Source organism: Stigmatopora argus, chromosome 3 (assembly GCF_051989625.1).
Source record: "Stigmatopora argus isolate UIUO_Sarg chromosome 3, RoL_Sarg_1.0, whole genome shotgun sequence".
NCBI lineage: Eukaryota > Metazoa > Chordata > Actinopteri > Syngnathiformes > Syngnathidae > Stigmatopora > Stigmatopora argus.
Window position 1 is genome coordinate 11,468,584 of NC_135389.1, and position 26,952 is coordinate 11,495,535.

The 26,952-nt window shown below is 40.2% G+C and overlaps 3 protein-coding genes and 2 long non-coding RNA genes across 15 annotated transcripts in view; 3 read left to right on the forward strand and 2 right to left on the reverse strand.

Annotated features, from left to right (window-relative positions):
• LOC144071127 (FYVE, RhoGEF and PH domain-containing protein 4-like) overlaps positions 1-1,392 on the forward strand; it is a 33,069-nt gene extending 31,677 nt beyond the window's left edge. For all 9 annotated transcript variants that reach the window (XM_077595970.1, XM_077595972.1, XM_077595975.1 and 6 more), the window contains one exon: positions 34-1,392. In XM_077595970.1, the coding sequence (XP_077452096.1) occupies positions 34-300 (267 nt within the window). In that variant the 3' untranslated portion in view covers positions 301-1,392. The remainder of the gene's footprint in view (positions 1-33) is intronic.
• A 6,619-nt stretch (positions 1,393-8,011) lies between these two features.
• LOC144071320 (uncharacterized) lies at positions 8,012-10,705 on the forward strand. The gene is made up of 3 exons (XR_013299603.1): positions 8,012-8,060; positions 8,150-8,186; positions 9,235-10,705. It is a non-coding gene; the product is annotated as an uncharacterized LOC144071320 (long non-coding RNA).
• On the reverse strand, positions 8,378-9,029 carry LOC144071319 (uncharacterized). Its single transcript, XR_013299602.1, has 3 exons — positions 8,930-9,029; positions 8,639-8,673; positions 8,378-8,558 (listed from the first exon to the last, which is right to left on the reverse strand). It is a non-coding gene; the product is annotated as an uncharacterized LOC144071319 (long non-coding RNA).
• Positions 9,658-23,320, reverse strand: nup205 (nucleoporin 205). Of its 2 annotated transcripts, none has more exons than XM_077596311.1 (42): positions 23,274-23,320; positions 22,103-22,245; positions 21,829-22,000; positions 21,528-21,672; positions 21,256-21,415; positions 20,919-21,147; positions 20,236-20,400; positions 19,981-20,156; positions 19,773-19,889; positions 19,356-19,493; positions 19,078-19,228; positions 18,766-18,971; positions 18,508-18,690; positions 18,291-18,341; positions 17,840-18,049; positions 17,534-17,771; positions 17,260-17,449; positions 17,058-17,178; positions 16,752-16,833; positions 16,516-16,674; positions 16,288-16,412; positions 16,082-16,196; positions 15,677-15,826; positions 15,476-15,550; positions 15,170-15,327; positions 15,022-15,102; positions 14,748-14,939; positions 14,231-14,432; positions 14,065-14,163; positions 13,292-13,440; positions 13,006-13,197; positions 12,633-12,754; positions 12,431-12,563; positions 12,228-12,354; positions 12,077-12,150; positions 11,862-11,990; positions 11,446-11,572; positions 11,117-11,280; positions 10,926-11,055; positions 10,294-10,422; positions 10,135-10,208; positions 9,658-10,055 (listed from the first exon to the last, which is right to left on the reverse strand). In XM_077596311.1, the coding sequence occupies exons 1-42, from the start codon at positions 23,299-23,301 to the stop codon at positions 9,903-9,905; spliced, it is 5,964 nt and encodes a 1,987-aa protein (XP_077452437.1). In that variant the 5' UTR covers positions 23,302-23,320; the 3' UTR covers positions 9,658-9,902. The 2 variants fall into 2 exon arrangements, with proteins under 2 accessions (XP_077452437.1, XP_077452435.1); XM_077596309.1 differs by having other exon boundaries at positions 16,516-16,680.
• agk (acylglycerol kinase) lies at positions 22,905-26,826 on the forward strand. Of its 2 annotated transcripts, none has more exons than XM_077596313.1 (14): positions 22,905-23,055; positions 24,034-24,073; positions 24,155-24,234; positions 24,307-24,382; positions 24,461-24,586; positions 24,683-24,777; positions 25,078-25,147; positions 25,246-25,325; positions 25,563-25,620; positions 25,724-25,871; positions 25,954-26,051; positions 26,137-26,207; positions 26,287-26,371; positions 26,457-26,826. In XM_077596313.1, the coding sequence occupies exons 1-14, from the start codon at positions 23,033-23,035 to the stop codon at positions 26,589-26,591; spliced, it is 1,185 nt and encodes a 394-aa protein (XP_077452439.1). In that variant the 5' UTR covers positions 22,905-23,032; the 3' UTR covers positions 26,592-26,826. The 2 variants fall into 2 exon arrangements, with proteins under 2 accessions (XP_077452439.1, XP_077452438.1); XM_077596312.1 differs by lacking the exon at positions 22,905-23,055 and adding an exon at positions 23,536-23,950.
• The last annotated feature ends 126 nt before the right edge of the window (positions 26,827-26,952 follow it).

A 26,952-nucleotide genomic window follows, 5' to 3' on the forward strand; every position in this document is an offset into this window, starting at 1 on the left:
TGTTTGTTTGTTAACCCTTGGACGTTTGCGCAGGACGTGAAGGCCCAGAGCACCATCCCTCTCCTGGGCTACTCGGTGGACGACAACAGCCGTCCCGCCGATCCCCAGGCCAGCTTCCGCCTGTCGCAGTCCAAATCCGTCCACAACTTTGCCGCCGAGAGCGAGGAGCTCAAGCAGCGCTGGCTAAGAGTCATCCGCGTGGCCGTGACGGGCGAGGTGCCCGAGCGGCATCACGTCGACGTCGGCAACGCGGGGGCAACGGACGGCGACGTGCAGGATGCGGCGTCGGACAGTTCCTGAAGCCGCCGGGAGTTTGGCATCGAGATCGCAAACGCTTTCTCTCTTTTGCTGGGCCAAAAAGGACAACGCGAGTGCTGGACAAACTGCCTTTTCTTACCCGCATTTTTTGTCGAATGACTTCCAGGACTGTGCTGGATTACCCCAAGAACACTAGGACTGTTCCCTCGAGTCTGTCGACATGTACAGTAAGAATGTCTCTTTGGCCATACTTTTTTTCAGCTCTGCACAAATTTGACGACAGAAAAAGACAACATGATATGAAATGAGTGTCAGTAATTCTCCATCTTATTTTATTATTAATCAACTTTGCATATGATGATGTTGTACTTTTCACTCGCGTTTGTGAAGCTGTTTAAAAAGCAGGGCTGCTTTGCATTCCCTCATGTCACACGCATTTAATTCACTCAATTAAGTCATTGGTTGACATTGACAGTGATAGACGTCTAATCCGTTTTAGCTGTGAGGGGCTGACAGCTTCTATTGCCGTCAATAGCAGCTTTTGCGGTATTGATCTAATTTCAGAAAGATTTTTCTATGGCGCTTTCTGCTGAAACTACTGTAAGTAGGAACTTTGCGTGAAATAATTTATGACGCCTTGGCTATAATGTTGTCTTATTTAAAAAAAATGAACATGTTTCAGAGCTGTGAAAAGACAAAATGAGGTCATGGGCAGAACTGAAACTAGTGAGTCTTTATCTCGATGCAAATGTACAATCGGTTGTTAACAAGTCGGTTACAAGAATTGTACATGCCTCTTTTTTTAATTAATGCTGTAAGTAATTGTATTATTTAAAGTAATTTATGGATGATGACGATGATGATAATAATGAGCATGAGTTGTTGGAAAGCACAAATGTCTCTTATTTTTTAATTCACAATGTCAGGTTTTCTGCAGTGATACAACATGCGGTGGTTTTATGGATTGATGCAAACGGGCTGGACGTGCCTGTTTAATTTCAAAGAAAAATGTAATCAGTATCAACAGCAAAAAGCCTCCGTCTGCAGGTTGCGATTGTATAGCCAGCATTTGCTCGTATGCGCGTCGGCTCAACTCTAAACCTTTGAGTGTACATTAAATCATATTTATGTGGATCAGCTTGTTTTTGTGATGACTTTGAGTTTCACTTCTTCAAAAGGAGCCGTGCTACACTTAAAAGTAAACAAGAATTCAAATTCAATAGTAAAACTGAGAATCTCAATGTTAAAACCTGGACATAAATACAATACAGACGCTCCCCTACTTACGAACATTCAACTTACGAACAACGGTAAATACGAACATGTCTGCAAATTGCGTTTAAGTCCAAAAATGTTCGCAAGTCCAATTTTGTATTTCGCGCCTTTTTCGGAGTAGCACTTCTTTCCGCTGCTAATACCGACGCCTGGCGCTGTGAGAGCTCAGCTCACCCAGCATCTACCTTCTTCTTCGTTGCAATGCGGAAGTGCGTGAATGTATCGCCAGTGTGCAAAGAACCTTTTTCATTTGTATCATTAAATATCTCATGCATCCAATATTGAATATGGTTGGTAAAAAGCTAAAGGCTTCTATTGAGGGAGTTGCAAGGAAGAGGCAAGCCATTTCATTTGAAACGAGTGGCAATAATAACGAAGCTTGATGCGCGTGAGAGTGGTGAGCGTTTCACGGGCATTGAATCGTTCGACCGTCAGTACCATTTATAAACAGAAAGATCGAGCAGCAGGACCCAAATATTGAACGTTGCACAAAGTTTGCAAATCAATTGAATGATGCCATACAGTGCTACCGCATCATTTATGATGAAAAAAAGAAGAAAACTGTGCAATCGTCATTAGGTCGCTTCTTTTGGCCAGTTTTTAATACATAAATCTCTCTCTCTCTCTCTCTCTCTCTCTCTATCTCTCTCTCTCTCTCTACAGTACTGTACATATTCTCTCCATTTTATTAAATGTTTTTTTTTTTCAGTACAAACCAATGCGTGTTACTTATACAAGCCTTAAACATACAAATGCACTTAATATAAACCTTCAATATACTTATATCGGCCTTAAACATAAATTATAATACAAAATATAGCACTGAATCAACTTACAAACAAATTCAACTTATGAACAATCGCTCGGAACCAATTGCGTTCGTTAAGGCTTTTATTCTTAAAAAATGACATAGTATTGTAAGGCTTTTTTCTTAAAAAAAAACGACATAGTATTGTAAGGCTTTTTTTCGTAAAAAACGACATAGTATAGTAAGGCTTTTTTCTTAAAAAACAACATAGTATAGGCTTTTTTCTTTAAAGACGACATAGTATAGTAAGGCTTATTTTCTTTAAAAACGACACAGTATAGTAAGGCTTTTTTGTCTTTAAAAACGACATAGTATAGTAAGGCTTTTTATTTACAAAAAATGACCATGTATAGTAAGGCTTTTTTGTTTAAAAAAGACCATGTATAGTAAGGCTTTTTTTCTTAAAACACGACATAGTATAGTATGGCTTTTTTCCCCTAAAAAAACGACATAGTATAGCATGGGTTTTTTTCTTGAAAAACGACATAGTAGAGGAAGGCTTTTTCCCTAAAAAACGACATAGTATAGTATGGCTTTTCCCCCTAAAAAACGACATAGTATAGTATGGCTTTTTTCCTTTAAAAAAACGACATAGTATAGTATGGCTTTTTTTCTTAAAAAACGACATAGTAGAGGAAGCCTTTTTTTCTTAAAAAACGATATTTTATAGTAAGGCTTCTTTTCTTAAATAACGACATAGTATAGTAAGGCTTTTTTTCTTTAAAAAATGACATAGCAAGTAAGGCTAAGAGAGTCGGAGAATAAATCTGACTTCTGATTCTTCACCTTCTAGTTGTTGCTGTGGTCCACTGGCAAAATCATTGGGTCAGAACATGAGGCGGGAATCAGGAGTGAGTTCAATTCCACTCGTTGCAATTCTCAAATTGTTTATTGAGGTAATGAAAAGGATAAATACAACTTCCAACTTTACTGTGGTGCAGTGGCAAAGACAATGGGTCAGAACTTCAGGTGGACTCAAGTTCAAATCAGAAGTGCGTTTGATTCCACTATTTGCAACTCTCAAATTGTTTATTGAGGTAATGAAAAGGATAAATATAACTTCCAATCATATCATTTCAGAAGACACTGTGGTCCAGTGGCAAGAACAATGGGTTGAAATTGAAGTTGGACACAAGTTCAAATCTGGAGTAAGTTCAAGTCCACTCTTTGCAAATCTCAAATTGTTTATTGAGGTGATGAAAATGATAAATATAACTTCCAATCATCTCATTTCAGAAGTCACTGTGGTCCAGTGGCAAAGACAATGGGTCAGACAGACCTCAAGTTAGTTAGTTTGACTGCCATGTGGGAGACTGGGGTTCGAATCCCGCTCTCGTTTGACTGATCACTACACTAGTAGTTCAGTAATTGGGTAATCCTTTTTTCATTCAAATAAAGACTTAGTCATTTTTTTCAGCAAAACAATATTTCCGGTCAGCCTTCGGCTGACCGGAAGACAGTTGGGAGGGGGGGGTTCCTGGTGGTGTTCGACAGTCGGCCTTCGGCCGACTGCCGACACCATACAGTCGTTGACTGGCAACACCGGGACGTGAACCCTCGACACCCACGGCGCAGGCAGGTGACTAACCCACTACACCACGAGGCGGCCCGCCTATACATGATTGGAAGTTATATTTATCCTTTTCATTACCAAATAAACAATTTGAGAATTGCAAAGAGTGGACTTGAACTCACTCCTGATTTGAACTTGTGTCCACCTTAAATTTTGACCCATTGTCTTTGCCACTGGACCACAGTGACTCCTGAAATGATGTGATTGGAAGTTATAACTATCCTTTTCATTACCTCAATAAACAATTTGAGAATTGCAAAGAGTGGAATTGAACTCACTCCTGATATGAACTTGTGTCAACCTTAAATTCTGACCCAATATCTTTGCCACTGGACCACAGTGACTTCTGAAATGAAGTGATTGGAAGTTATATTTATCCTTTTCATTACCTCAATAAACAATTTGAGAATTGCAAAGAGTGGAATTGAACTCACTCCTGATATGAACTTGTGCCAACCTTAAGTTCTGACCCAATATCTTTGCCACTGGACCACAGCAACTTCTGAAATGAAGTGATTGGAAGTTATAACTATCCTTTTCATTACCTCAATAAACAATTTGAGAATTGCAAAGAATGGAATTGAACTCATTCCTGATTTGAACTCAAGGCCACCTGAAATTCTGACCCATTGTCTTTGCCACTGGACCACAGTGACTTCTGAAATGATATGATTGGAAGTTATATCTATCCTTTTCATTACCTCGATAAACAATTTGAGAATTGCAAAGAGTGGAATTGAACTCACTTCTGATATGAACTTGTGTCCAACTGAAGTTCTGACCCAATATCTTTGCCACTGGACCACAGTGACTTCTGAAAAGAAGTGATTGGAAGTTATATTTATCCTTTTCATTACCTCAATAAACAATTTGAGAATTGCAGAGTGGAACCACCAGGACGCAAAGAGCGTCTGTATATATATATATATATATATATATATATATATATATTTATATATATGTATATATATATATATATATATATATATATATATATATATATATATATATATATATATATATATATATATATATATTTATATTAGCTGAGCAATTATCAATGGATAGCATTTTGAGGGGAAAAATGTAATCGTGGTTACACAAGTTCATATCAGGAGTGAGTTCAATTCCACTCTTTGCAATTCTCAAATTGTTTATTGAGGTAATGAAAAGGATAGTTATAACTTCCAATCACATCATTTCAGGAGTCACTGTGGTCCAGTGGCAAAGACAATGGGTCAAAATTTAAGGTGGACACAAGTTCAAATCAGGAGTGAGTTCAAGTCCACTCTTTGCAATTCTCAAATTGTTTATTTGGTAATGAAAAGGATAAATATAACTTCCAATCATGTATAGGCGGGCCGCCTCGTGGTGTAGTGGGTTAGTCACCTGCCTGCGCCGTGGGTGTCGAGGGTTCACGTCCCGGTGTTGCCAGTCAACGACTGTATGGTGTCGGCAGTCGGCCGAAGGCCGACTGTCGAACACCACCAGGAACCCCCCCCTCCCAACTGTCTTCCGGTCAGCCGAAGGCTGACCGGAAATATTGTTTTGCTGAAAAAAATGACTAAGTCTTTATTTGAATGAAAAAAGGATTACCCAATTACTGAACTACTAGTGTAGTGATCAGTCAAACGAGAGCGGGATTCGAACCCCAGTCTCCCACATGGCAGTCAAACTAACTAACTTGAGGTCTGTCTGACCCATTGTCTTTGCCACTGGACCACAGTGACTTCTGAAATGAGATGATTGGAAGTTATATTTATCATTTTCATCACCTCAATAAACAATTTGAGATTTGCAAAGAGTGGACTTGAACTTACTCCAGATTTGAACTTGTGTCCAACTTCAATTTCAACCCATTGTTCTTGCCACTGGACCACAGTGTCTTCTGAAATGATATGATTGGAAGTTATATTTATCCTTTTCATTACCTCAATAAACAATTTGAGAGTTGCAAATAGTGGAATCAAACGCACTTCTGATTTGAACTTGAGTCCACCTGAAGTTCTGACCCATTGTCTTTGCCACTGCACCACAGTAAAGTTGGAAGTTGTATTTATCCTTTTCATTACCTCAATAAACAATTTGAGAATTGCAACGAGTGGAATTGAACTCACTCCTGATTCCCGCCTCATGTTCTGACCCAATGATTTTGCCAGTGGACCACAGCAACAACTAGAAGGTGAAGAATCAGAAGTCAGATTTATTCTCCGACTCTCTTAGCCTTACTTGCTATGTCATTTTTTAAAGAAAAAAAGCCTTACTATACTATGTCGTTATTTAAGAAAAGAAGCCTTACTATAAAATATCGTTTTTTAAGAAAAAAAGGCTTCCTCTACTATGTCGTTTTTTAAGAAAAAAAGCCATACTATACTATGTCGTTTTTTTAAAGGAAAAAAGCCATACTATACTATGTCGTTTTTTAGGGGGAAAAGCCATACTATACTATGTCGTTTTTTAGGGAAAAAGCCTTCCTCTACTATGTCGTTTTTCAAGAAAAAAACCCATGCTATACTATGTCGTTTTTTTAGGGGAAAAAAGCCATACTATACTATGTCGTGTTTTAAGAAAAAAAGCCTTACTATACATGGTCTTTTTTAAACAAAAAAGCCTTACTATACATGGTCATTTTTTGTAAATAAAAAGCCTTACTATACTATGTCGTTTTTAAAGACAAAAAAGCCTTACTATACTGTGTCGTTTTTAAAGAAAATAAGCCTTACTATACTATGTCGTCTTTAAAGAAAAAAGCCTATACTATGTTGTTTTTTAAGAAAAAAGCCTTACTATACTATGTCGTTTTTTACGAAAAAAAGCCTTACAATACTATGTCGTTTTTTTTTAAGAAAAAAGCCTTACAATACTATGTCATTTTTTAAGAATAAAAGCCTTAACGAACGCAATTGGTTCCGAGCGATTGTTCATAAGTTGAATTTGTTTGTAAGTTGATTCAGTGCTATATTTTGTATTATAATTTATGTTTAAGGCCGATATAAGTATATTGAAGGTTTATATTAAGTGCATTTGTATGTTTAAGGCTTGTATAAGTAACACGCATTGGTTTGTACTGAAAAAAAAAAACATTTAATAAAATGGAGAGAATATGTACAGTACTGTAGAGAGAGAGAGAGAGAGAGAGAGAGAGAGAGAGAGAGAGAGAGAGAGAGAGAGAGATTTATGTATTAGAAACTGGCCAAAAGAAGCGACCTAATGACGATTGCACAGTTTTCTTCTTTTTTTCATCATAAATGATGCGGTAGCACTGTATGGCATCATTCAATTGATTTGCAAACTTTGTGCAACGTTCAATATTTGGGTCCTGCTGCTCGATCTTTCTGTTTATAAATGGTACTGACGGTCGAACGATTCAATGCCCGTGAAACGCTCACCACTCTCACGCGCATCAAGCTTCGTTATTATTGCCACTCGTTTCAAATGAAATGGCTTGCCTCTTCCTTGCAACTCCCTCAATAGAAGCCTTTAGCTTTTTACCAACCATATTCAATATTGGATGCATGAGATATTTAATGATACAAATGAAAAAGGTTCTTTGCACACTGGCGATACATTCACGCACTTCCGCATTGCAACGAAGAAGAAGGTAGATGCTGGGTGAGCTGAGCTCTCACAGCGCCAGGCGTCGGTATTAGCGGCGGAAAGAAGTACTACTCCGAAAAAGGCGCGAAATACAAAATTGGACTTGCGAACATTTTTGGACTTAAACGCAATTTGCAGACATGTTCGTATGTACCGTTGTTCGTAAGTTGAATGTTCGTAAGTAGGGGAGCGTCTGTATATATATATAATAAGCAATTACATAATCACGCTGTGTTGTTTTGTAGAGGTATATATATATATATATATGGCAGGCAGGTAACAGAACCACTACACCATCAAGTGGCCACACTACATTTATTTATTTATTTATTTATTTATTTATATATATATATATATATATATATATATATATATATATATATATATATATATATATATATATATATATATATATATATATATATATATATATATATATAATAAGCAATTACATAATCACGCTGTGTTGTTTTGTAGAGGTTTAAAGCCACGGAGATGGAAGAGGTGGCAAAGCATGTGAAAGCTGTCAAAATCGACAAGAGTGAAGAGGTAGGACCCAAGTGTTTCAGGTTATTTCATTTATTATTTTCATGTAATGTGTACTAAACCTACTCATTTTGTATCTGGCTTCTCTTCAGGGTCCACCCAAGTTTACCAAATCTACACTAAAGAAAGGTGACAAGACAAACTTCCCCAAAAAGGTTGACATGGTGAGATGCTGGAGGACAGCAGTCTGACACCAACATCCCCTCAGGGTCTCCAACTCTGGTCCCTGAGGGCCCTAGTCCAGTATGTTTTCCATATTTTCCACCATATCTGAATCAAATGATCAAGACCCTGATTATTTGATTTAGGTGTTGGGGGATATAGAAAATAAACTGGATAGGGACCCTTGGGGAATGCAGTTGGAGCTCCCGTTATAAAAACTCAGATATTTTTGAGTCTCTCTGCCTCTGCAGTGGACAAGTTGACTAGTTTTACCTTGATCTGGCCCTGTTGCCTCAAGGGTGTGTGTTCTGGTCATGCAGGAAGAGCTGCATGTTGACACTAAACAGGGAAAAGTTATCATATAGAGAGTGGAGATTAGATAGATAGGCTTAGGTGTGTTTTTTTGGAAATAGTTTTACCTTGATCTGGTCCTGTGTCCTGGGCACGCAAGAAGCTATTTGGGAGTTGCCAAACAATTAAAGAGAAATCTTACAAGAAATTTAATAAACGATCAAGATAAAGAATAACTAGCCACATGCAGCATACAGCCGGTGCGGAAAAGGAGCCCAAACTTAAATTATCGACGATGTGTTCAACCTGGCATTGAACTAACACATTTGTTGGCGTTCTGGCTCAATTTATTCCTAAAAAAAATCTCCCGGTGGCGTGATAAAAATGCATTTAGGCCAGTATATTGCTGAACGACTTACCTCCTTGGCGTGCTAGTCATCCGTCCACATAGAAAGACTGTTCTATGGGGCAAGATACCGCGCATGTGCTAAATTTACGCAGCTGTTTCGCCAATCGTCGTAACCACGCCCATATTGAATGTGGAAAAGATGGTGGTTTGTCCTCCCAACTCAATGTCCATCTTTTGAAGATGACGTTGATTATAGTCGTGATTTTTGTGGTCTTGATGCTATAAAAGTGTCAGTACACTAATTTTAACAAATATTGAGTAACATTTTCACTTAGTATTTTACATCAACTCACTTTTTTTCCAATGTCCAATCAGCATACCATGCTTGTCTTTGGAATGTGGGAGGAAACCGGCGCACCCAGAAAAAAACCACACTGGCCTCAGGAGAACATGCATGCTCCACACATTTGGACCGAGCTGGATTTGAACCCAGGTCCCCCACTGCAAGGCCGATGCACTAACCACTCACTGATGCTTTTTTTTAATGTGTCGCAGCTGGAGTAGAGGTTTTCTAGCAATAAAATAGTTATTGAGGGTGAGATTGATTCAGATGTAGGTGCGAAATGCACGGCCCACTATTGCTTTAGCCACATACAATTTTACATCTCGTCAATTTATGTACATATTAAATCTTGGACTTTTTCTTTCTATAACACTTCTGAAGTACTGTATGAAAAATGCAGTAATCGTGGTATGATATAATCATTTTGAAGAGCATTTAAACAGTATTACCAGGGACAAGGGGTAGAAAACATGTATTTATACACAGGGAGAGAAATTAAACATTTGTTTGATGAACATTTGCAACATCTCCATAAAAAAAACTATCCTTGCAAGTGTTGGTCAATATAGCTAGTTTTGCAACCATGTGAAATTTTAAAGATTTTCATTAGACGAGATTGACAGATCACTTGAAAATGTTTCTGCAATTGGTTATGTTCTGCTTGGTGTGAGTTTGCCATCCATTCAGTCTTTGGAGCTCCTTAACTTTTTGGCTGCCTTAAGAGGCCTCGAATTCTTCGTACGAGTGCCTGGATGAAGGTGTAGCGTGAGCGCACTTGGCTGTACAAGCTTTCCACCTCAAGAAGCTTTCTCTGAAGGGCCTCCCCAAAACCAGCGGCCATATCGCTCTTCAACTGCAAACACGAGATGAAAAGGGAATGAAGTCTTGAGAACAAGCTCAGCATATCATATTACCCAAGAAGCCTTTCTTACCAGCTCTAAATCTTGCTTATTGACGTGCGAGACAGCCCCGCGTCCACTGCTGGTCTGGAGACTGCCAAAGGAATCTGGAGAAAGAAAAATGTACACATAAATTGTTAACTATGGGAAATCAATGTTGACCAGCACTCGACTAATCCATGCCACCTTTACCGTTGCCAAGACGAGATCGATACAACGCGGCTCCGGGCAAGGGGTAATCCGTCGGGTCAGCGGGGGTGCAGTGCAGCAGGTAATATTCCAAGTGGCGCCATAACACAAATAGGCATGTTTCTATAATGTCTGCAAGAGGTGGGTTAAGGTTTGAAAACAACAGCCATTCCTGTACACCCTCCAACAAGACAACGTAATTGATTAAGATTGGTTGATTCAGACAAATTCAACACCCAGAACATGTCTGTAGCAATTTACACTTATATTTGTAAGTGTCTATATTTGATCAAAGAAAATGTCTACAGTACTGTTAACATATTTTTAAAAACTATTATGTTATACAGTGCATTCAGCCTTCATAAGTGAGAGGAAAAAGTCAAACTGTAAAAGTCTTGAGGGAATACATTAAGAAAAAAAAATACAAATAAAGCTGAAATATTTTCTTTTTAAAAGTCAGTATTCATTCATTTTTCATAACGCTATCCTTATGGAGGGGTGCTTGAGTCTATCCCAACAAATTCTGGGCAGTCAGCCTTCCATGCAATTCTGAGTCGGTAGAACAATAAATGATTAACTTTGTATAGGGCACACATTTAACTATAACTGTAAGATGTGTATAACATAAAAGATACAGGAACAGAGGGCCAACAGCTTGGCTCTGTTATTGATGAGCTGGACCAATCTTCTTTTGGCAAGAAGACTTCTTTGCACCGATGAGATTTTCTCCACCCCTCCCGGCCCAGACACCAGGCCTTGGCACAGCTACAAACCACACTTCTGCTTAGAGGAAATTTATCTGAGTTGATGCGACGGCCATCGTTACCTCCTTGAGCTCCTCGGGGGGCAGCTGATCCAGACTCTGCAGCTTCCCCAGACTCTGCCTGTGACTCTGGTGGAAGCGGAAGAAGTCGTTGGCGCTGTTCTTCAGCAGGAAGAGCACAAGACCCAGACTGGGGGCCCGTGAGTATGCCATATTGGAGGTCAGTTCTGCAGACCAAAATCAGAGGTCACGTTTGACATTTGATGGACATCCAGTCCACTTGAACTAGGTGGGGCTGGCAACCCCTCCCAGTTCAAGAGGATGGAACGTCTGTCGGGTAGCAAACGGTCAGGTGACATGTTGGCATTGATTAATTGTTTTGAGGATCCGACCTTTGCGTCCTCCATCCCTGCCAGCCGGCTCGCCGCCAAACGGGCTGAAGAGGCAGATTGTAAACTGAGCTTGAGTAGAGCTCTGCAAAAGTAGGATTTGGCAGTACTCCATGATGTTAGCGCAAACCTGGGAGGTCAAAGCACAAACAGGAGTGAGCGCTATATACACAACTACAGTAGGTAAAGGCAACATATACTAGAACACTGTTTGGAAATGCAAGTTAACACAAAAAGTAATGTGCTACTACAGAGTGATGGCCATGACCAGTTCGCATGTGATCACAGCCGAGGATCGCACATGTGCTCTACTGTCTAACTCATAACCTACAGGCAACAATAAATCCTGGTACTTTCACAACATTCATTTGGGTGCAGCAATCTAAAAATCTGAGTTTGATTCCATAAGTGTCCCCTACTTGTTGCATGGCCACCTCCATCTCTTCTTTTCGTTCAGCCAAAACTGCAGCTGCACTCATCTCCGCTTGCTTCAGTAACCTTTCACGCTCGCTGCCTGCCAGGCGTCCGAGCAGCAATAGGCATAACCGCTTTAAAATAAAAACAAAAATTCAGACGACACAAAAATATGACCCCGAGTGAAGCTGTAAAGAAGCTTTTAGTTAGTCAAGCTGACCTGGAATCTGTTGATATGACCTTGAAACTCCATCAGAGAAGCACCGTTGACCTCACTGCCCATCTCAAGAGCGCCTGAAAGACAAATGTTATGAGAAACAATGTCCAAGAATCCAACTTTTAGTCGTTTGATCTTGCCAATTTGTTGCCACCTGGTAAAGCTGTTTTACTGATGATACCAGTAAGCAAAGAGAGCTCCTGCAAGGCTCCTATGCTGAGCTCTGGACAGCGCAGAAGTGACTGGATGGTGTCCGCGTGGACTATCAGCCACTGTAGGATCTAAAAATAAAGAAATACAAAACACACACCGATTCAAAATCATATCTAAGAAAAAATAAATAATGTGCTCATTCACCTGTGCTGCCCCCTGCTGGTGATTCATAGTGGTCGAGGTGAGTATGACCAGGAAGAGCCTTAGTGTGGGTAACAGTATCTGTCTGTAACGGTCCATCGGGCTGGGGATGAATGTCGACAGGTCCCTTGCCACTCTGTAGCAAAATGTGAAAGACATATATGGTAGATGAATTTGATGAAGCGGTTAGATGTGACTTGATTACCTGTGAGCTTCACTGTCAGGAACCATGTCAAACACCTGGCACTCGATCAGCTGCACTACCAGTCCGCAGCGGAGCAGCTCGATAGCTCCCTGGTTTGTCTTGGCCACCCGGGTAAGCAGGGCCTGTAAAGACAATTGCCATTTAGCTTGAACTTTTTACAGGCCAATTGAGAATTTTTAGCATTAAATAATAATATTGGCATATGATCATTTGTGTTATGGATACTACAATAATTAACATTAGCTCATTGAAATGTAGATCATGGAGCAAAAAAAGTGTGAGCGCCCCTGCAATAAGAGGTCAAAACAAAGTTGAGATGGCCTCAAGGTTGGTCAGTAGGTAGGTTTCGGACTGGGAAAGGGTAATTAATCACCATCTTGCTCTCGTAGATGTAGATCGGCTTGAGGATGGGAGGCTGAGGTGAGAGCAGGCTCTGCAAAGCGGCATCATCCTGTCTCAGACTCTCCACCAGCGAGCGCAGATACCCACTGTTGCACACGAACAGCAGCCACTGGTTCTGCCGGTCAATGGACAGGATCCTGTCCAGCACTGCTAAAGCAAGCATCTGGAAGACGTTATTAACAAGTGATGAAAAAACAGCTGTTTCAAAAGGAAACCAACATTAATCATTGGTGAAATCAGAGGCAAAGGAGACCTACCCTACTAATTTCATGGCCATCACACGCATCCCTGCAAACCACTTCCATTAAAGCCCTGCCATAGCTCTCGATAATAGTGAGGTTCTCTCTCTGCAGTTTGGAAAAGCCATCTTCTGGGGCTGTGAGACGCTCCCACATAGCACTCCTGGCTAGAAAAATAGTCATATAAGTGAACAGCAGACAAGGTTTCGCCAAGTTAAATGTACCAATAAAAACAGAATTTAAATGGACTTTGCGGTCATTTTGATTATTTGTTTCTGAATATATCAAATATATTTCAAGAGGAGTATGTTCCAGCCTATAAGTCGCGCCTTTTCATTGTTTGGTGGGGTCTACGACTTCTCACTTGACCACCGACAAATATTTTTTTAAAGTCTGAAGTTGTTGTTCTCTAGTTGTTCTCCATTTTACAATTGCTACTTTAACATATGTTTCTGATTTTTTTTTTTAAAGCCATCCCAAAAAATAAGAATGATACTCTAGTGTGATAAATAAATAGGATTTTTCCTCTTAATTGTATATACATTGGCTGGTGTGATTATTTGTCCAAAAGGGGTTGAATTTTTGAGTTATTGCAATAAAAAGTTTGAAAGAAAATAGGCAAACCGTTTGAGGACAAGGTCCTCAACATACAATTGAAGAATTTAGTGATACTATAGCCCCATAATATCATCAAAAGGTTCATCTGAAGAAATCACCGCATGTAAGCAGCAAGGCCGAAAACCAACATTGAATGCTGGTGAATTCAGATTCCTCCAGTGGCACATATGTACCTGTTTGCAAAGTGTCTGGTTCCTCAGGTTTCTGTGCAATTTGAAGGTAGTACAGCAAAGAGCCATAAAGGTGTGCCCGTAGACGTTGATATCCGCCACCTTTGAATATACGAGAAAGCTTACTTTAGTGGAACACTGTTTGGAAGTGATGGAAGGTTAGACTAACCAGTGCTAAGGATAAAATCCAGCAGCTTGCGGAGAATAATATGAAGGGCAGAGTTTGCGATTGAGGCAAAACCGGACGAGGATTCTAATCCCGGCCCTTGCTGGTGTTCTGACAGCACAGATTGGCTGAGGTGAGCAGTCAGCGTGAAGACAGCCCCAGCTACAATTGGCATCAGTTCTCCTGCAGCATCCTCCGATAAAACCTAAGTAACATGGAATACAGCCCAAGGTTATTGTCAACAAAAAAAAACAAAAAAACACAAACTCAAATTCCAAACACATTTCACGTTATCCAAAATAAATTAAAATTCAAAAGGTCAAATATAAAACAAAAGATTGTGTTCACAAATATAAAAAGTATTAAATTGGAGCGACCAAGTAATTTTTCATCGACAATTTAAAGATATAGAAAAATAATTTTAAAAAAAGACTTCAAAATGATCATTACCCTGGTAAGGGCTAGCAGTGATACAGTGATCGTGAACTGAGTAATAAACCTGATTTGCATTTTCACAAACCTTGTCATGAAGGTCCAAAAGCAAATCTCGAATAATGAGCTGTCTATCTTCTACTGTTATGAGGTCGGCAGGACAGGCAGTCAGCAGCGTCTCAACCAGGCTCCTCCACGACTGCAGCGCGTGTCTCTTGGCGCTCAGACTTTGCCGTACACGGTTGCGTTCCACCACCTGCTGCAGGATTGAGTTCACCTCCTAGAAACACACACAGCTTGAATTGAAACCATCTTCTGACAGAATAAAAAACAGGAACCACGTTCATTTTTAGTTCACTGACCTCCATCAGCAGGGGTCTTTGTCCGATGGCTGCCATCCCTTGCAGAGCATTCACCTCAGCAACCAGCACTCTATTGAACAACTGTGAAGCACATTTCAAATACCACAACTCAGTCACACAATACTGTAAAAAAGACCACCAAACTCACCTTTACATTGCACACAGTGTGCCCTTGCTCGTTGACATGTTCACAGTTGGAGATGACTTGTTCGATCTGAGTGCGCTCAAAAAAGTCCAACTGGAGCAGCTCGGGCATGTCTTGGCTGAAGTCGATAGCGTCCAACACACTAAGCAACTTCCTACGTACTGGTGGCACAGAACAACAATTCCATGACTGTAAAGCGGGTATTGTCCTCAAGAAACACATCAACAAAACACATAAAGGAGAAGTTTAAAATATGCTATTTTTAGTGTGCAATATTTTACTGGGTAGGCGACCAAAATTTAAACATACCTTTGGAAACGGAGTCAAAATGTAAGAAACCACTGACAGATCTCGTCTCCTCCTCCATACCAGATTCACCTTCCGCTAACATGACAAAATGATCAAAAATCTTCCTTTTTTAATTTAAGACTTTTTAAAATATATTTTCATCAAATCCAACCATGAAATTATTTTTGACCCAAACAAAAGTTGCTGATTAGACACCCATACCTGCATGCTGTGAGAGTGGCTGGTCATCAAGCAGCAAGTTGACAAGGCGCTGTGTATGCGAGCGCTGACGGTTCAATGACGTCACCCTGAGCTCGATGGCAGCAATTTTCATGAGCCAAGACATCTGTGACAGGGCAGCAATTTGGTCCCCTGTGAACAGCACAGAGCATTGGTCAACTTCTTGAATTGTACTGATATTGAAATTCATCAGCAATACTAATTAAAATAAAGTCAACATCAACATTAAGCTAAGCGAGTGTCATTTGCTATACAATTAATTTGCTATAAAATTAATTATATACTATAAAATTAATTCTAATTCATAATTAATTGTTTTGATAAGATTGTACTTTTACTTTTTTTTTCTTCCATAATGTCATATTTGGAAACCAAACATGTACTCACCCGGTGGAACAAATGGCAAGTGTTGCAGATGTGAGAACAGGAAGTCCTGGCTTGTCCTCAAATAGCGCATGGTGGGTCCAGATGTTTCAGAGCAGGTGCACAGTTCGTAGATCACCTGTCAAAAAAAACAACAACAACAAAAACCACAATCAAAAACTGTGAAGTACCCAATGTTAGATTGCTATGCATTAGAGGAGAAGGCTTACATGGTAGCAAAGCTCAGCCAAGTGTGGAGCATGTACAGTGAGGGCTGGTCCTGATCTTTTCTCAGTGCCCCTCTGCAGGAGACTTAGGATGGCATGGAGGCAACTCCGCGGGCACCCTAACACACCTGTAATATACAGCTATCAATGCATCGCTACTCGGTTGTTCTTGTTCGATTGTTTGGTCGATGTCACAAAAGAAGGTACTGCAATTATCATGAACATGGTCACCTGGATCCTGCAGGTTGGTAGCGGACACACGCTTCTTGACATCAAAGCCCAGTAGATACAAGCCCAGGTTGGGTGTCTTTAATTCCAAAGAGGTGATGAGCAGGTTAAGGATATGAACTTGAGTATCATGTCGGATCTGCGCCACCTTTGTTTGGGAATCTGTATCTAGAAGAATGTAAAGACTGGTCACACAAAACAATGAAACATATTTTTGAAAGGGACCTGACAAGACGCACCATTCTCAGTCACTGTTCCTTCTTCCGCCTCATCATTATCCAGACAATTTACAAAGCCTGCCATCAGCTTTTCACTCAGAACCTAACAGAACAACAACAAAAAGTTTAGCTTGAAACAACACAAGAGTGTTTAAGCAACCAGACAACAGGTTTCACAAAAAGAATGTACAATGTATTTATTAACACAAGACAAAAAAGTAATAATAGAGGGTAGGTATTTACATAAAATACGGGTTAAGCTGGCTAACAAAAAATTGCAACATCAATTCATTTCTACCCAACTATAACCCCAACAACATCATATACCTGGTCGTGTGTGAAATCTCCTACAAGCCTGTCTTGAATGTTTGGGTAGTTTGCAATGTGACGCAAGATCTTGGCACTCTGGAAAGCAGCCTTGGGGCTGGAGTCATTGTGGTACAGATATCTGACAGAAAACACAATTTAATGACCAAACTTCATGGACAAAATGCCACGTTTTGATGATAAGTGACAGTTCTGTTATTACCTGGCCAGATTGACAATGTGATCTGCTTTGCGGGTTTGCTGACTGACACCCTGTAGGAGCTGCTCCAATGGGGAAACCAATAGAGAGGCTTGGCTCTCTCTGAGGAGGTCCATGAAGACCACCTCTTTCTGCAGGGTCAGGTCAAGCAGGCAGAGGCAATGGAGTATTGCGGACTCCAGGTGCTTCTTGCCTAAGAGACAGATTGTGAAAACACTTTTCAACCAACAGTCACAAGCTTTCTAAACTAGTGACATTAGCCTGCATGTTCTCTCACCAGGGAAGGGAGCATAAGTGTCCAGCTGTCGTACACCCTCCTCCAGCACACTGAGGCAGAGCCCCAACATAGGCGAGTCGTTGAGCAGGTGGAACATGATGCTGTGGCCTGGCGGCTTGTGGGCTGGCACCAGCTCACCCTGCAACTCCACCATCTCCTGGATAAAGTCTGACGGCTGTGGCTCGTAATCCCGCAGCAGTTTATGAAAGACTTCCAGTGTGGCATCAGCTACTTCCCACTGGAAAAGGGCAAAAGGCAGTGAGTGTGTGTCGAAACCGTGGGTACAAACAATGAGGCGAATGGCACCTTCTCAGCGGGGCGGCGATATGCTCTGGTGGGGAAAGCCAGGAAGACGCTGTCTCGCAAGAAATTCAAGTATGGCTGAAAGCCTGGTACACGCAACCCTGCGCCTAAATTAAGGGGAACGCTGCTCTCCGCCAAAGTACTTATCAGATGACAAAAGGCTCGAGTCAAAGGGTACTCCTCGCAGCTCGACTCGATCTCGTTAAGCTCCACCTGAGAGGACAGATTAATAGAGAGAGTAGACATGACCATTTTAAACAAGGAATCTGAAAAGAATAAGACCATTTATGTCATTTTGTTCATAAAGTAAAATCCTTAACATTTTGCACCTGTACAAAGAAAATGTTTGAAGTACTATTTTTAGTAAAATAAAACTTGGTTGTCCTTTAGCCCGGTTTTACATCATTCTTGTGTATAAAAATTGCATTTAACATCTCCTATTGAGCTGACCAACCTCAAGTCCTGCTGCCTGTCTTTGTCCTGGGGCACGCACCGTCTGAAGAATCTGCAATATAGGTCAGAATATGCTCAACATAAAAAAAATGTTGATTTTAATTTTAAATCCGTAATGAGATCAAACACAATATAGAAGGTTAATTCACAACATCATACAAACCTACTTCATGAGCATTTTCTATTTAACAAAATGCCAGAATGGTAAAAATGGTAACCTGTGTGTACTCTAGCGACTGCCAGAGCGAAGCAGCAATTTCGGGCGATTTGCCGAAGGCCGCTAAACAGAGAAGTAACTCAGCTTTCAGAACAGGAGGAATACTGCACTGCAGCAATCCCAGCATCACCACCACAGGGGTCCACTGTGGGTGCTCACACAATGCCAAGCGAGCATTTTCACTCTAGAAAACACAGAAAAACACTTGTTCCCAGATATGCCCAAAATGTCCTCGAATGGACAATCCCAACAGACATACCCATGTAATGATGGTAGTGAGCAACTGCAAAAATGAGGTGAGTCCGTCCAGTTCTCGTTGAGTGATGCCTCGTGTAGGCGGGTGACGATAATGGACTGTATCAGGGTTTGGTAGGTCTCGTCGTAAATTCTCATTATACAGCATTAGAGAGTGGAAAAAATGTTCCCATGACACTGGACTGCCCGCTACTCCCTGAATGTTGTCGCCTGCAGTAAAGACATAGCGATTTTGGGCATGAAAAATGTCTGATATGGATGAAAATCAAGAGGAAATGGCTTTAAAAATCATGAATAAATGTTTAATTCCTCTCACCATGTGAAGCTCCATTAGTTTTTAGCAGGCTGAAGCAGTAGTGAGCACATTGAGGACCGTTAGCAAGACCTTTTAGCATGCGGAGATATGACATATAAAGAGTGGAGGGCAGAAGGTCTCCCATTTGGCGGACAAACTTGGAAAGAACCACCTGCATCAATTAAGAGAAAAGAAAACCAGAAAAACTCAAATGATAAACCGAGGCATAAATTGAACGGAGGACAAATATGTTAACACGTTAATGGATATGTCGGGAAAATGGAAAAAAAAAATGTTACTTGTTTATGTGGGGGCCTTTGCAGCGCCATTCCCAAGTAAGATCCTTGCAGTGAGTTGTGTTGAAGTGGATCCGTAGGACACCAAAAATCCAGACCCAACTCCATACTAAATGGATCTTTCTTGTAAAACTCCCCTATCTGGAAAAAGGATTAAACCATTGAAGCAATTTCTTGAGTTTAAGAACTATGTCATCAAGATGATTGTTCAATTACAATTTAGATCAAAAGTTTCATTAATCTGTTATGAATTTCTATGCTTGTTTCACAGAAAATGTATTTGGTTGTGATCCAAAGTGGATTTAATATCAAATCCGTGAGGTAAAAGTATACAAGCAACTAAAGGCTTGCTTTATATTGCTGGATATTATCAAACTGTGAGTCAATACTGTATGTGTATTTGCGGGAGAGAAAACTGACAAGCGTCATTAGGTGGTCCAAGTCCTTGCGCAATGACGACGGAGGTTCGTTGTCCATTTGTAACGACATATGCAACAAACGGGCATCTTCATCAGCGCGGTTGCGTAAATGCTTCACCTATCACAGCAAGACAAAAAAAACAAAGGCATGTTAAAAAGGAAACGGGGTAATTCATTCAGAATATCAAATGTGCTCTGTGACATCCCACCTTCATTGGCATTAACGCTAGAAAATCAGTGATGAGTGAATGTAGCCGACGGATATAAAACTCCTCCTGGAGGCAACTCTCACAATCAAGAATGCCCTCTTTCATGAAAAGGAAGACGTCTCCCAAAACGGCTTGATCCGCTAGAACTTCATCAGCTTCGGTAAACTCCACCAGCGCTGCTCGCAACAAATGCGTTCCATTTGAAGTAAAGAGTCAAATGTAGATCATTTCAATTTTTGAAGAGACATGACCTACCTGCCCCCTGCGGTAGCTGTGACAGAACCCGTAGAGAAAGAGCCCAGGTTAGGCGACATACAGCCTGAAGACCAGGAAGCTTCCAAGGCTGACTGTCTGTCAAACGACTGTGCACTGCTGACACGTATTGTCTCTCGGTGAGCAGCGGCAGTGCCTGGAGCAGATCTAAAAGAAAGAATAAAACAAAATACAGACTAAGGAATACATTTATGATAAATCAATGATCTTGATCACTTATAAAAAGTTTTGATGCTTTCCATAATAGAAAGCAAGACAAGGGCATAACTATTTAAATGACGAGCTATAACCTGGAGAGGGTGTTTTGTTTAAAAGCATAACAGCAACAAGAATCTAAATGCAGTTTAATATGGGAGATTTTTGAACATGCACAAAAGAAACACAAGAGTAAACATTCACTGTATTAAATACGATGATTAAAGTGGGGACAATATCAGTGCCTGGAAAAAATATCAACAATTTCCTGACTATCTTATATGGATTTTTATGGACAACTATAAGATATTTGCTCATATTACAAAGTTTGCTACAAATTTATTCAAGGGTCTTTTTTTCAATTTGTAATTTTGTATGTTTTGGGCAATTTTGTAGCATATACAAAGTGGGTCAGGCTGATTCTACCAAAGTTTGACTATACATAGAGTTCTGTACTTTTTGTCCCTCACCTTCTCTATCTTCAGTGCCTTGTTCAATGAAGCTGACATCCAAACAGTACATCAACGCCATGACCAGAGCCAGGTTCACACTGTCCAGTGACCCATCAGCTTGAACTGAAATGGTCTCCAAGTGACCAATGAGAGCCAGTGTATCATCTTTAGTTAAAGGTGATTGGCAAGTCCATGCAAACAGGCTGTCAGCCAGAGCCCGCCTGCATTCTTTGATGAGGTCTGCTACCTGGAGGCAAAAATGGATTTCTCATGTCAGTTAAAACTAGAAAGCGTGATCGATCGTGCCTAATCAACACATTCCAATACGTATGTAAGAGAATAAGCTGATCCTAACCTCCTTCCTGTGCTTTTCATTGCCAAGACCTCGCTCTTTCTGTAGCCGCTCAAACTCGCGCGTTAGATTGACCTCGTTTACCAAGGTCAATATGCGCTTGGTCAAACCATGGCTCATCAGTTCATCTGTGAAATGTGTGATCAAAGACACCAGCTCTCCACTGAGGGGAAAAAACAGCCAGTCAAATTCTATTAACAACTACTGCACAGATTTCACTGATCAGCCCCTGAAATATATGTCCTTGGGGGAGCAAACCACCTGGAGGCAGTTACCTGAGGTTTAGGGTGAAAGTCTTGCCTTGACGTGATTGGATAAGTGTACGTAGAGAATTGGCCACACAAAGCTTTCCATCCCAATAGAGCAGCACTGCTACTAAACCACGTGTTAGACCTGGAAAGTGGGATTGCTGCTGCTCACCTGGGGGAAAACATTTAAAAATACAACATTCATTACATATATGGGCCCCATTAAATATATTTGATATGTTGACGGTATGGATAATTTGATAATGAAGAGCTCTGAGATTGTGAGGGTTCAAAGATGTGACATTTTGTTTGTATAGTAATTACAGACCTGCCAACAAAAGTTCCAGAGCTGCTAGTTCACCAATGTCAAACAAATCACTGATGATGAAGGCCTCTGAAAGAAGCTGCTCTGGAAGAAGTCGGGACCCCTGCTGCCCCTGGATGGCGATGCCATCGGTGCTGGCTTTTCGCACCTTCTCTCGCTGTTCTGCACTCTTTGGCTAAAAATTAAGAAGAGGATGGTGCAGTCAGGTCATCTGGGCCATTGCATTGAATACGCAAGCGATAAAATGAAACTTGGGAAGCTACGCCACAAAACTCACCGGGTTCTTAAATAGAGACAAAAATTGTGGCTTGTGCTTTTTCAACTGTAGATCAAGTAGATGGAAGCTCTCTGGCTGCCGCTTTAAGACAGCCCCCTCTACTGTCTCCCATAGTTCCTTCAATGGCTCCCAGAGACTGGCTCCTACATAAAAGGGGAATTTCAAAAGGTTAGGTACACCACATAACCTGTTCATGAAAAATTAGGAAGATTCAGCTGCTTGGAGCCATTTCAGGATGAACCTAAATGGGACTGCAATCTTTTCTGATGAACTTCATTTGACCTGCACTGAATACCTTAAAAACAACCACTATTGTGCAACTAAAGACTGAAGGCTGGGACAATTTGGCAAATACCCACCTACATGCAGCAAGATTCTATTAATTTATCAGTAGTATATACATATAATATCTATATGCCCTTTCCTGTGTGGAGTTTGCATGTTCTCCCTGAGTCTGCATGGGTTTTCTATGGGTACTCCGGTTTCTGCCCCCATCCCAAAAACATGCAGGGTAGGTTGTTCGTTTTCATGTTTACATATAAATTGCAATGGAGTGCAACAGTTGTGTTATTCTCCCCTTGTTAGAAAATAAAAAGGAAAGTGGTATAAAATTTACTGACACTAGTTTCTTTGAAAGTTTGGCATGTGCATTCAAAAAATTGAAAAGATCAAGCCGAATTAAACCAAGATTTTAACTATTTCAGGCTAAATTAGACAGCAAATAGCCACATTCGAAAAGGTCAATACAGGCAGCCAGATAGTTTCACTGTTGCATTCACTGTCTCAAGACGATTTGATCAACATATTTTTTTCTGGTGCCTATTTATTATTGAAGAAAGTCTTTGGGGGGATCGTCGGACAATAACTTCAGGTTAACAGCACATAGGCGAAATCCAATTAATGATTGAGTAGATCGACTGCTTTGACTTGATGGAGGAGAACATTGGCTCGAGGTGAGTTTGTTTAGGCTTGTTTCTGTATTCTAGCTGCTTTAGCCTAGCAGCCCAACCCTTAAGAGTCGGGCTCACCATGCGGTAACGACTTTTGAAACGAAACAGATATTTATCCTGGAATCATTTATAAATGTGCTTCTTCAATCTTGAGGTGTTATTCATTAGTTAGCCTCAAATAAATAAGTTAAGATGATACGCAAGGAAATCGTGGTACATACCCGAATTTACCGCCATCTGCATCGCCATGACACCATCGAAAGGTTGGACAAAACGGCTGATTTTCGGTGCCGGAATTAAATGTGTATTATTAATTTATTTATGAAAGTTTTCTGACAAAAAAATATCTGGTAAAAAATAATAATAATTTCATGCATGAATATAAATTTAAAATTTGATTTTTACTGAAAATGTGAACAACCTTTTTTATAAATCTTTCAGGCAAGGTCTTGGGCACCTTTTTTAATGGAAAATGATTGTAGTCAATTAAAAATGGCATGATGACATATTCCTTGTCTTTTCCATTTTGAAAATGAAAATACATTTTAACATGAATTCACGCCGATTAAATATATATGCATGTTACAAATTGTTATTAAGTTCTTAATAACACCGCAAATGGAACCATTTGTCCCCTGTATGTCTACCCGTATTATTTTGGTGCAACACCACCACGCCGGTGACAAATATTGAAACCAGTGACCGCTGTAGTAACCTTATTAATGAAAGTATCATGTCATAGCGGATGTCATTCTTTTTAGTTGTGTAGCGTGTAGATTTATTGAACAATGTCACGGGTTGTGAAAGTGTTTCGGACCTTGCGTAATCATTGGAAGAAGTCAACGTTTGCAGTATGCGTGCTATCTTATGGAAGTTACTGGCTTTATGGTAAATACTGGTGAGTACCAATGTGAGATGTACAAAACACACATCGGCCTTATTATTTTTATGTAATGGCCTCAATTTTAATTTTTGTCATAGTGACAAAATGCTGCGAAGAGAGGCGTGCCTCGAAGCAAGGGTAAGTCCAATAAAATGCACCTTTTCCAAAGTCACTGAGTTGTAATGTGCTACAAAACTATTTAAATATTGTCATTGGTAGGAATATGGGCGTCAGTTAATTGCCCCAAATGAGCGTTTAAAAAAGGCTACAGTGATCCTGAATCCAGCAGCTTGTGACGGGTAAGATCTTTTCTGAAACCACTGCGATTCATGCCTGTTTACTTTCCATAACCATGTTTTTCTTCTTCCCAGGAAAGCCAACAATTTGTTTGAAAAGAATGCTGCTCCAATTTTACATCTGGCTGGCTTTGAGGTTACAGTGGTCAAGGTATCTTCTTTATATTGGAAATCAGAGTGGAAATCAAGGCCAAAGAATTGACCACACACCCCTTATGTTTTTCTATAGACAGATTATGAAGGTCAAGCCAAAAAACTGATGGACCTGATGGAAAGCACGGATATGCTGATTGTGGCTGGAGGGGACGGCACTTTGCAGGAAGTCATCACAGGTTTACTACGGCGGTCAGATCAAGTAGGTTGAAACTTGTCATCTGGATGAATTCTACTTTTTGAAACCTGTGATTTTCTTCTGTGTTTGCATCTGATCAATAAATGTTGATCTCTACAGGACTCATTCAGTCGCACACCGATTGGATTCATACCGCTTGGCACTCGTAACGCCGTGAGTGATAGTCTTCACGTCACTAGTGACAACAAGGTCAAGTGAGTAAGATTTTTTTTAAGGGCCGATCTTACAATTTCTGAATGGTCTCAATTTCAACTTGTGGGACACAAATCAACTTGAGTGAAAAGTGACTTTTAGCTTCCAATTTGTTTAGGTTTTTTTCCCCTGCTGAAATTCTAAACACAGTTTCTATGTATTTGGTTTGTTTTGTTTTGGGTTTTTTTTTTTGTCATTTTTCAAGGGTTTGTTTCAGGATTCAAAATATTGATTAAAATTGTAATGAGAGCTTTCTAAATAGTTTAGCTGTTTATTTACCATGATTGCCTCCAAATATGCAGGGACATCACCTCAGCGACACTGTCAATCCTGAAGGGAGAAACCGTGCCTCTGGATGTACTACAAATTGAAGTGAGAAGCCTTATTAAATACGGATGTCATGTACTTGCTCTGATAACAGATTTTTAGTTTGCTTTGAGATGAATGAAAATGATGAAATGTTTATTAAGGGGGAGACAGAGAAGCCCGTCTTCGCTTTGACAGGACTGCGTTGGGGTGCTTTCCGAGATGTTTCAGCAACTGTTAGGAAGTAAGGTTTACAATTTTGGTCACGTGAGTTGTATTTTTCCAGATAACCATTGGTCGTTTTCAAGCATTATTAGACTTTGATAACAAGATATCACAAATGCAATTTGGAATTTGGTGTCTCGCAGATGATGATTCTACAAAATAACATGTAAAACTGATTAATTTTATTAATGCAACTTTCAAGTAAAATAATCAAAGTTGTAATATTTGGGGAATTGAACCTAAACATTTTACCTAGGTATTGGTTCCTTGGACCATTGAAGACAAATGCTGCTCATTGGTTTCACACCCTTCGGGTAGGTTTGCCAGTATTCACAATTTCACAGACATGTACATATTGTAGGACAATGCAGCACTCTGTCATGTGTTTGTATTGTGCATTGTTTAAAAACGACATAGGAGTGGCCATTACTATGTGACGTCACAGTGAACTACTTGGCTCCTACCCTTCGGCCTCCTGACTTGCCCTCTCACAAGCCCCCCAGACCCAACCTGCTCTATCGCATCAAGCGCAGGCTGAGGAACTACTGGAATCCACCCCCAGAAGGTATTATTTAAATTGGGGTGTGTTGACTACTGTGTTTTGAATGTACATGGACCCTTTTGGTCAATACAACCATTTTGTGCAGTGACTCTCAAAAGAGAAGAGCCAGAGCAATGGGAGGAACAGAAGCTCTCTTCAGTTGAGCTGGTCATTCAAACACATAACAAGAACCCTGTTGAGCGCGTACGTATGACATCGTACCCAAAAATGGCATTTAAAATTACCCCATTATTGTCTTTCTCCTAATTTTTTTTTGGTCAACCCGCAGCGCATTAATGACTCCATGACGATCTGTACGGAGTCTCCAAACATCTCCGTTGGGGAATTTATCACCATCGGGTTGGCATCATTGTCCACGTTAAACTTGAACAATTGGATGCTAAATGGCAATTAAATATTCCCCCTCTCTTCCTTACAGGAATCAAAAACATAAAGATCCAAGTCTCTTGACTGAAAATGCCACAAAAGTAGAAGCTAGTGCTTGCCAGCTCAAGTTGCCAGAGGTGAGAAACATAATTACAATAATAGGATGACGTGAAGTCAAGTATTGGTTGTCTCACAATTCACCTCTGTGTTGTCACCCCACAGGTCACGGGCAGTTTCTTTAACATCGACAATGAAGAGTTTGAGGCCATGCCTGTGGAGATAAGACTGTTGCCACGGAAACTACATTTTTTTATCAGTGCCGAGCGGCGTCTACAGCTTTTGTCACAGATCCAGTGAAAAGAAAAGAGATGTAAAAAAAAAAAAAGCAAGATAAGAAAATAAGAACACGAAAGATTGAGAAACATAATGACCAAACCAAGTAACACTCAAAAGGAATAGTACTTATAATCTTTTACCATGAGTTTTGATTTATGTGTAAGAAAAGATAAAATGGTGTTGTTATTTGGCAATCCCATTAATCTGTATGTCATGAATTTTATAACCTAATTTCATTAAATGGCATTGCTCAACAGGTTTGTGACTTCTGCCTGGTTGCTTTATAAAAGTACACTAAAGGACTGGTAATCTAAGTCCTGTTTTAGTGTTGACATAAGAATCTCAGGTTCATGATGTATAATTAACTCATTGGTGACCATTG

What these genes read in the sequence shown, in the direction of transcription:
- nup205 (XM_077596309.1), bottom strand. Translation starts at nt 23,301, where the DNA reads ATGGCGATGCAGATGGCGGTAAATTCGG. An exon ending in GAGATTTCACACACGACCAG is followed by an intron (nt 16,834 to 17,057) that starts GTATATGATGTT and finishes TTGTTCTGTTAG; the next exon opens with GTTCTGAGTGAAAAGCTGAT. An exon ending in CCCCCGAGGAGCTCAAGGAG is followed by an intron (nt 11,056 to 11,116) that starts GTAACGATGGCC and finishes TGTGGTTTGTAG; the next exon opens with CTGTGCCAAGGCCTGGTGTC.
- agk (XM_077596312.1), top strand. Translation starts at nt 23,841, where the DNA reads ATGTCACGGGTTGTGAAAGTGTTTCGGACCTTGCGTAATCATTGGAAG. An exon ending in AATCCAGCAGCTTGTGACGG is followed by an intron (nt 24,235 to 24,306) that starts GTAAGATCTTTT and finishes TCTTCTTCCCAG; the next exon opens with GAAAGCCAACAATTTGTTTG. An exon ending in ACTAGTGACAACAAGGTCAA is followed by an intron (nt 24,778 to 25,077) that starts GTGAGTAAGATT and finishes CCAAATATGCAG; the next exon opens with GGACATCACCTCAGCGACAC.